We start from the raw sequence: 10006 nt of genomic DNA, 5'->3' as shown, positions 1-10006 counted from the left end.
AGCCTCGTTCCGCTTTTGCAATTCATAATCTGACTTTGATTCAATCGGTTGGTTTTGTTTATTCAAAACACGTTTGTAAAATTGTAAATTTGGACGATAATTCAAACTTTCTGATCGTACAAAATGGAAAGCAGTTGATGAGATTAATCTAGTGCAAATTGAAAAAATATAAACATCCAATGTAAACATATTGTTTTGTTAATCTAATTTTTTTGTATTGAAATATTAATTTTATTCGAAAAAACGTTTACCATTTCTTTTTTTGAAAACTTTTAATACTTTTATTGCGAAATATAAGTGTATATTTAGAAAACTTATGAAACAAAATTCAAAAACAAAGATAATTGGGAAAAAGGTTATCTTGGTTCCATATAAGAAAATACATGTGGAAAAGTAAGGAAATTAGTGCCTGTTTATTGTTATCAAAATAAAGCTTTTTTTTTAGTTTTACTTTTAATGAATGAGATAGAACAATTTTAAATAAAATTATTGGTCATATACTTACTTGCAAAAATATAAAAAGATTTGAAAAATGTCTGCAGCGCTCAAGAAATAGACATCCATTCTCAAGAGTCACTAATTACCAGACCTGTCAGAATTAGTTACCTTATTGATATGAGGATAGTTTTTTTTTCGGTACATGTTTTTATTTCAATCGCCATTGCGCCAAAGGGATTTTAAACTTGCCAAAGGGGATTTTTTTACAAAAATAAGTAGATGTCTGCCTGCAGATAGTGAGTCCTCTTCTGTGATTTTTTAGTTTCTCAAAACTAGTCTCTTCTTAACTTAATCCTCAAAACTAGGTGATTTTTTTTTACCGCAGTTACCATTACAAAAATATTCCATTCCATTTACTATAGGTTGAATCTATTGTAAAATTAAAATAAAAACGATTATAAATTGTGAATATTTTTTAGATTTACTTTCGTTAGTTCCAGTACATTTTATAAGGGACTCACATACAATGGAAATATTTCTGTATCAGCTATGTGCTAAAGTTGCCAAATTTAACTGAATAAAAGTCGATCGACACGGCAGTGGAAAGTATGAAACTTAAAAATTTTTAAAATATCACAGAAAGGGACCGAAATGATAGTTATAACTCATAGCTACCCTAGGGCATCCTATCAATTTTTTTTTCTAAATAGTTGCAAGTATGAAAACCTTTGTGGTGATAGTTGACTTAAAAGGATGCTGATATGGAAATGTTCTCTGTACAATTATTTGACACTTACATTATACATTTTTTAATGCATATCTTGCATAATCAAAGTAAAACTTAATAATTAGTACCATAAATAGATATAAAATGAAGTGGTTAGAAATGGCCAGGGCCGATTCTAACCACTTGGCCAACCGATGGCCATTTTTTTTTTCTTTAATTTCATTAATACAAGAATAATTTATCTTATCAGGTTGCTTAAAATGTACAGTTTGAAACATTTTATCTTCGTTTTTATACCCTGTTATTATTTGTTATGTATCACAAGAATGATCTATCAAATTTAAAATATTTTTTACGTCATCTTTTTTTTAGGAGTTTATCAGAGGAATAAATGGGATATCACCCTTCTTAAGTGATATCAATCAATCAATAAATATTGGATATGTATTAAAGCATTGTATGTACAGTGCACAAAAAAGAAAAAAAAACCATCCTGAATAACTTTTGATCTAATGATTGGATCTTTACCTTCTAGGACTTAATCTTAATGGCTTGAGGGGGGACCTTAAATATGCTAATTAATAAGTGCAGATGATATTTTATGTTACAAAAACAGACACAAAAATCTATTTTCTCTGAATAAATATATCTTTCACTTACCCAAAATATAGGGAGGGGGAGGCCGCAGTCAGGAAAATATGGTCTCGATAGTTTGTTCAGAAGAACGCTCCAAAGTTTGGACCCCTTAATGTTAATTTTACTTTTCGCCTATTTGGCTATATCTTGAAAATATTTTAAGGGAATTGAAAATTTTTTGCCCACAATTATAAAATTCATTTGTCCAGAGGTACTTCCCTGCAAAAAATAACCTTTATTTTTTATTGTTTTATTTAAGAATGATTAAAAATAATGAGTTGTAAGGTTGACAATTTTTTTATTCATTTTAAAGAATGTAAATTTACATGCCAAAATACAAATTTGGTTCCTGAGCAAACGAATTTTATATATCTGACTTTTTTTAAATTCAATTTCTCAGGAAGTATTACAATTCGAGTATTTTCGACCATTATTAAATAAAATAATAAATATTTACTAAAAGTTATTTTTTGTATGGAATCAGCTTTGGATAAACAAATTTTATAATTATGGGTAAAGATTTTTCAATTTGCTTAAAAAGTTTTTGAGATACAGCAAAATATGCGAAAAACAAAATTAACATTATGATGTCCAAACCATGAAGCACTCTCCTGTCCAAAATATTGGCACCATATTTCCCTGATTGCGGCTACCCCTATATTTTGGGGGTCAGAAATCCGAATCCATTGAAAAAAAAGGGATGTTTGCTCAGAGAAAGTATGTTTTTGCATTTGATTTCGTAACTTAAAATATTGTCTGCACCCCCTTGAGCCATCAAAATTAAGTCCTAGAACATGAAGGTCCGATCATTAGATCAAAAGTTATTTAGGGTGGTCCTTTTTTTGTGCACTGTTCACTTTTAATAAAACTGTCCTTACCATAGGTACCATAGATGGATGCAAAATGAAGAATTATTGGAATTAACAGCTTCAGAGCCTTTGACTTTAGAACAGGAATATGAAATGCAAATTTCTTGGTTTGAAGATGAAGATAGTATGATAAGATTTTATCTTGTATTATTCTTGTTCTTGAATAATGTTGAAAATTTAATTGTAAATATCTTTTTTAGAATGCACTTTTATTGTCTTGGATAAATCAATTTTGGATCATACTGGTGATGAAATAGGTAAAGTCTAAAAATTATTGCAAATTTATTATTTTCGATTTTTTAATGTGCAAAATACAGTCTAGAAATATTCCAGTAATCATTCAAAATTAATTTTATTTGCAGCTTCAATGATTGGTGATGTGAATTTATATTTAAATAATGATGGCTGCGACAAAGAAGCAGAAATAGAAGTTATGATAGCTGGTAATATTTACAAAAAGTTTAATTCCTACCTCATCTTTTAGTATGATATTTAATATATTATGCATATATAATATGATATTATAAATGAGTACTTAGCCTAATTAATGTATGTTCGTTTTATTTGTTGTAAATAGCATTAGATATAAATGTTTAAAAAAAATTTTTAAAAAACGCAAATTTAAAAATTTTCTCAGGCTTTGGCCAAGACTATTTAAATTTTTTACCCTCTACTTATACCTATGACAAGCCCTTATGTAGAAGAAAATTGCGTATAAGAATTTTGTTGAAGAATTTTATGTATAAATAAGAAATAGATTTTTTCGGATAATAGGTAGATCTTTTAGTTTAAGACATTATGCACCTTATTCTATTCTCTATTTTGCAGAAGTCTCAACAATTCTGTATATTGCAGTTTTCCAGTTGTGATTTTCAACTGTATATATAATTTTGTAATTTAATATATTTTATAAAAAGTTACTGAAATATAATCATTATGTTTTATTTAAAAAAAATTGCGAGAAAAATCAGAATAATACTTTTTATTAGTAAAAATGTATTATTTTCATGTATTTTGTCAAATTATATTTGTTTGGAGTCTTGTTACAGAATATTTTGAAATTAGAGCTTCTGTTTAGACTCAATTATATGATTTTTTATTATTATTATTATTATGCTCTGGACAATTCCATTATACAAAAGGCAACATACAAATAAATAAGCATTTAGTAGCATCTCTCCTATAACAAATTTCTTAGTTTTTTACTAACTATTTTAGATTTCAAAAATAGTAGTTAAGTATTTTGTAATTGTTAAAAAAAAGTTTATTAAAATTTTACTGTAGTTAGCATTTATAACATCAGTCACTTAGAAATTTTAATATAAGTAACAAATATTTTTTTCTCTGTTTACCAGTTTCTATATGTTATTTCATGCATATTTTTAATGTTTCCTGTTGGTTTGTTGTTGTTTTTATATATATATATAAAATTTCAACAATCCTATTATTGCTTAGGAGAATTTCAAGATACAAATATGATCTACTCCATGTCTTTTCTACGTAACATCAGTCACATTTGATATTTTTAATCTTAATTTTCTAAATAAAACATTTATAAATTTCATCCTTATTTTCTTATATGCATAATAATATTAGGCTATTGAAAAAGAAACATATAATTCATTTTAAAAAAATTATAAAATAGTGATCAATGAAAAAAAAATTCATATAATAATAAGAAAATCTTTAAAAAATCAAAAAAATAAGAAAACCTTTCATTGTGTAATGTCAGTCTTCAAAGAATTCCCCATGTATGTATTTATCTATTATTGAGGTATTTATCTGTTATTAATTTACTTCTTGAAATAATTTAAAATACTTTTGATATTAGTAAAACAATTAAGTTTTAAATGAAACCATATTTAACTAAATTTGTATGCTTATATTTTAAATATTTCATTTATCATATTGTCTGTAATTATATAAAAGTCAAAGTATTGAAATATAAAACCATCAAATTTTAAATTAGTTATAAACCAATCTCTTTTTTAAAAAATCTATCAACAGATTAACATTTATTTTCCCGTGTTCTTCATATATTTTTGTTTTCAGACATCAAGCATCGCTCTATGGGTAAAGGCAAAGAATCATTGTTATTTATGCTCAGATATGGTATGTGTTTATTTATTTATTAATTTATCTTTTTTTTTTTTTATGTTAGTAATGAAAATATTTTGAGAAACTTTAATTATGCAAGTGTGTGTTTTGAACTTAAACTTTCTTTGTGAAACCTTTTTTTTTATGTTTGGAAAGTGTATCTTGATTTCCTTTTTTGTATTTTAGGTTTAAAAAATACTTTTATTTTTTTGTAAATGCTGTGTTTTTTTATATATATATATTTATTTTCTTGAAACAATCATATCCATATGAAACTGATTCTGAATTGTTTATTTGGTACTTCCCATAGTTTATTTGGTTATTGTTTCTGATTTAAAACAAATATTTATTATCAATTTTGTTTGGAAAGAGAGAAATAATTATAGAGTCAAAATGTGTCGCAAATTTCTTTTGTAAAAAAACATCTTAACTATAAGTATACATTATGCATTCATTTAGATTTCTGTGTTAACAATGCACTAAAAATAATACACCTTCAGTGTTGGAAGAGCTGCTCAAGTCCTGCTTACTCTAAACTGCTCCAAAACAGCAAGCAATTTTCATTCACTTTTTCGTTGCCTTGTCAATTATCGCCGTAAATATGTAAAAGGCGTGGTTTTCACAATCTTATGTTAAATGTATTTACTACTCATTGAGCCACAATCTGTTCATGTTCATGCGTACCGTCATACACATCATATGAAAGTGCCTATCATTTTACATGATGAACAACTTACTCGCAGATCCGCATACACATACAGATTTGGATTTTTGACAATCAAATTGCGATAGCCATTGTGGCTCAGGAAATAGAGCATTCGATTTTCAATGAGGAGAACCGGGTTTGAATCCCAGCGATGGCTGGTCGATACGAATTCCACACCTAGCTTGTCGACAACAGTGCCGACGTAAAAATCCTCAGTGGTAGACAGATCATGGGTTATAGTCCCTTTGCCGTCAGTCTAACTAAAGGATGTTTTTGTGGTTTTCCTCTCCATGTAAAGCACATGAGGGTTAATTCCATCAAAAAATCCTCCACGACGATATATTTCACTCAATACTTGATCCAGGAGTTTCCTTATTTTCTGTAATGAGTTCAAAATAACAATGCTATGGAGTTGGGCATTAGTAGTCGTGAATCCGAAATTGGGTCAGCTGATCAACTACAGTTATTCACGTACACTGGTTTGGATTCTTCGGGAAGGATTTTTCTAACATATATTCTATTGTAATATGAATTTCTTAAGGTTTTGTTTATTTAATTTTCTACACATCTTTATCAGTTCAATGTGATCAATAATATTAATCTTGTAAATGTTTTTGTTTTGCATAAATTTATAAATATTTTTATTTAAATCTGAGAATTTCATCCGATAACTTTTATAAATTCGAATTCAACCTATTGTAATTTTGAATTTCTCAAAAGGTTTTTATTTTTTGTTGAAAAATTTGGCTAAACACCCTAAAAGAGGTGGAAGGTTCATATTTTAAATAGGGATTAGCTTTTTCTAAAAAAAGACCCAGAAATATCGAAATCCTGCTTTCTAAAACCTGTAGTTTCCAAAGTACAGCTGAATCACTGTTGTCATTATATAACATTGTATTAGAAATATTGGAATTAAAAATTTTAGGTGGAAAAAGTAGACAAAAAATTCTATAAAGGACAAGAATTTATTATAGAATATATAAAAAAAATTATGAATATGGAACAATAAAGAATTTTTTTTTTAAATTAAATTAATACAAATAATCTTAAGAAAAAGTAATCTGTAAATTTTCAATAGAAATATCTGTTGAGTTTTTTTTCCTTCATTTTTTGTGATTTATAATAATTGTTTATTAATTGTGATAATTTTATTCGTTAGTTATGTGATTTATATCTAAATTTGCTTCAATAGTTACAACAATGTTAATGCTCTATATATAGCAAATTAATTTAAAAATTTAAGAGCAAAAAAGTTAAGCTGATTGAATTATTTTTTATTGTTAAACTACAAGTGCAGAGAAACATTAATTGTGAACTACTAGGTGTTCAGGTTCACTAGTTTAAAAGATCAGTAGCTTATTTCAAGAATTTATTAATCTGATATGCAGTTTCTGACTTCTTATGTTTTCAAAAACGAATCAAATTTTAGCTTATTCTCAACATATCAAAAAAGTGCCCGTTATTTCTCTAAAATCAAAATAAAACTTTATTATTAAAGATATTAATATTATTGAATTGTTCTAAAAATTTTTCTACCAAGAAAAATTTTATTTAAATATTTTATCTCTTAATAAATTCATGTTTTGCTTTCTCAGGAATTGACACTTTAGGAATAACCAAATTTGTCACTAAAATAAAGATGAAGAATGAAAAAAGCCTAAATCTATTCAAAAACATTGGTTTCATTCAGGTAATATAGATAAAATATAACTTAAACTGCTTTGCATATATTTAAAAAAAAATCATTAAATAAAATTTTAGAGGGTGGAAAACGAATGACAAATAGGCATAAGTACTAAATTCTTGTTTGCATTCATAACAGAGGTATCTACAGTTTTACCCCATTTTAAGTTTTTAAAAATATTTTTAAAAGCCTCATTTTTTATGTACATATTTGTTTAGTTATTATTTCTTTTATGTTAATTATAAGAATGGCAATTTTTACCATTTTGGATTATAAAGTTTAATAATAAACCTTTTTTCACATTTGAATATTTGAGAGTGAAATATTAATCCATTTAAAGTGTATATTTTTTATATTTTTGTTCAATACAAGGCAAAAAAAAATTTCTTTTCTTTTTCAGACAGGAGAAAGTATATTTTTTCAAGAAATTGAACTCACTTGCCATGTCACAAACAATTGGAAGAAAGGACTAAATGAACAAACAGATGCATATCAAATTGAAGAGATTAAATAATTGTGAAATGAATTAAGTGATAGTAAAAATCTCCTTTCTAGTATAATTGACTACTGAATATTGAATGATATGTGATACTATGTATAGGATTTATGTTGTACCCAATGATGTTCTAGTTATTTTTTTCTTTGTAATCAGTCCACTTGATATTTTTTAGTTCTTTCTTGACATATGATGTTCATTTAATGATGCTGATGTCTTATTTGACTGGTTTTTAATTCTGGCAAGTGTGCCTTTTTAAGTAAGCCAGCGTAACTATGGGCAAGTGTGCCCTTTTAAGCAAAAGTATTTTTTAAGACATAAGTTCATATCTTTTTATATATATGTATATACATGTGACTAACTTAAAGTGTAAATAATAGTCAAATAAATCAAAATAAGTGTCATTGCTTAATCTTTTTTCTTTTTTTTTTCATTAGGCAAATAATTAATATTATGAAGGTCAAACATTTGACAACATAATAAACATTGAAAAAAAATCTCCCTCACAGATAAAAATGTTTAAATGTCACAGAAATAGTGTAAAAAAATATACAAATAAAGAAAAAAAAATTTAAAAAACTGTATTGTGATTGTTTGAAAAGCAACCTACATGTTTTTCCTTCCTCTTCAATCATTTGTTTTGGAATTCTCAATTATGTATCAATAACTAAAGTAATTTACATTTTATGGAATAAAATTGTTATTTTTAATTTGTCTCATACGAATTATTTTAAAAAAATAGTTACCTATATTTCTTAGTTTCTAGAATGCATATTATCAAGAAGTGGCACTTAGTTCTAACTTTTAAATGTTAATTTTTTACCTAACGTTGTAACAGAATAAATTATAAAGCTTTTCTTAACTTTACTGTTATAGTCCTTGAACATGCAAGAAAATTGCCAGAATAGTGAAGTAAAGCCTTCAAATTTGCTCCTAACAAATTTAACGCAAAATTAAAATTAACGCTCCTTACAAAATTAACTATAATTTAATTTTAACGACTTATTGTTTTTCCTTGCTTGTTTTAACTCCAACTTATGTTCAATATTTTATTGTTGCTTAATGTATATAAATCTATAAATTACTTTTTATAGGAAATGTTTTGTTTGTTGTTTTTAAACAGTTCTTAAATTATTATTAAAAAAAATATTTTCCTTATTATTTGTTGCATTAGGAAACTACAGTCGAACCCCGCTATAGTGAACCTGGGATATAGTGAACACTCGGATGTAGTGAACTTTTTTAGCGGTCCCGTCCGTATTCCTATTTAAATAATGTTATTTTTAACGCTTATAGTGAACAGCTTAGAACTTGGAAACTCGATTATAGTGGACTCAAATTTCATTTGTTTAAATATCTTTTTCAGTCCTCCATCTTTAAACTTGTAGGTGTTGGGACTGAAACTGAATGCATTCCTATAAAATGTGTCATATTACTCTCCTTTATGCTTATCACTTTTAACTATACTGTAATAAATGTCAAACAGATCATTTATCTTATACTCCCCCTTCCCTGACAAGCCTCGCTTTATCTCTTTTCCCCAAGCTTGCTCTACAACTAGTTAACTTGGCCACCTGCTGAATTTTTGGAATTTTCTTATCTGTTCAAACCATATTCTTTACAAATCACCCCTTGACAATCAAGAAGGGGAACAATTTAACTCATTCTACAGCTGCTCTCTTCATATTCTTACATTATCTATTTGAGACAAGATTTTTATTTCAAAAGCAGTGAAAATGGCAAATTCTCTAAAGAGAAAAACCTTTTCGATAGAGGACAAAGTTAAAATTGTAAAGCGTATTGATGATGGAACCAGTCAATCGACACTGTGTAAGGAATTCTCCTTGTCAAAATCTGCAGTTTCAAACATTTGGAAAAATCAAAGTGCAATTCATGCGGCATACGAGAAAAACATGGTTTCATTGAAAAAACTGCGTGGAGCTGAAAGAGAAAAGGTAGAAGATGCTTTGTCAAGATGGTTCGAAATCTTGTTCAAAATGTAAAAATCTTGCATTCTTTGCACATTGTAGATAAGAAAATTGATGAACTCAATTTAAAATCAAATTGTGTTCAATCAAAAATCACAAATTTTTTTCATAAAAAGTGAAAATAAAACTAATATTTAGCGACGTAATTACTTTTTCCATCAATTTTTGCTTTATTATCTGTTAATTAGTTAATAATTTTTTAAATAACTTATGCAAAATTGCAAAGCCAATTTTCAATCATTCAACTGTCTTATGCAAAAAATATTCTTCAAAAAATTTGGATATAGTGAACCATCGGTTATAGTGGACACATTACTGAGTCCGCAGACGGTTCACTATAGCGGGGTTCGACTGTATATATATAT

The 10006-nt window shown here is 26.9% G+C and overlaps 1 protein-coding gene across 3 annotated transcripts; it reads left to right on the top strand.

The window, feature by feature from the left end:
• The first annotated feature begins 84 nt into the window (after positions 1–84).
• Positions 85–8363, top strand: LOC107456162 (microtubule-associated Nat9). 3 transcript variants are annotated; one of them, XM_016073946.3, is made up of 7 exons: positions 85–181; positions 2685–2794; positions 2871–2927; positions 3033–3113; positions 4723–4782; positions 7069–7163; positions 7558–8057. In XM_016073946.3, coding segments are annotated over exons 1-7 (519 nt in total). In that variant the 5' UTR covers positions 85–179; the 3' UTR covers positions 7672–8057. The 3 variants fall into 3 exon arrangements, with proteins under 3 accessions (XP_015929432.1, XP_015929431.1, XP_042896814.1); XM_016073945.3 differs by having other exon boundaries at positions 146–393; positions 7558–8363; XM_043040880.2 differs by lacking the exons at positions 85–181; positions 2685–2794 and adding an exon at positions 250–393.
• Positions 8364–10006: the final 1643 nt, after the last annotated feature.

The sequence above is a fragment of the Parasteatoda tepidariorum genome, chromosome 10, assembly GCF_043381705.1.
Source record: "Parasteatoda tepidariorum isolate YZ-2023 chromosome 10, CAS_Ptep_4.0, whole genome shotgun sequence".
NCBI classification, from domain to species: Eukaryota; Metazoa; Arthropoda; class Arachnida; order Araneae; family Theridiidae; genus Parasteatoda; species Parasteatoda tepidariorum.
The sequence above is the reverse complement of the archived record's forward strand: the minus strand, read 5'-3'. Positions and strand labels throughout refer to the sequence as shown.

What these genes read in the sequence shown, in the direction of transcription:
- LOC107456162 (XM_016073945.3), top strand. Translation starts at nt 317, where the DNA reads ATGAAACAAAATTCAAAAACAAAGATAATTGGGAAAAAGGTTATCTTG. An exon ending in TCATACTGGTGATGAAATAG is followed by an intron (nt 2,928 to 3,032) that starts GTAAAGTCTAAA and finishes TTTTATTTGCAG; the next exon opens with CTTCAATGATTGGTGATGTG. An exon ending in AATAGAAGTTATGATAGCTG is followed by an intron (nt 3,114 to 4,722) that starts GTAATATTTACA and finishes TTTTGTTTTCAG; the next exon opens with ACATCAAGCATCGCTCTATG.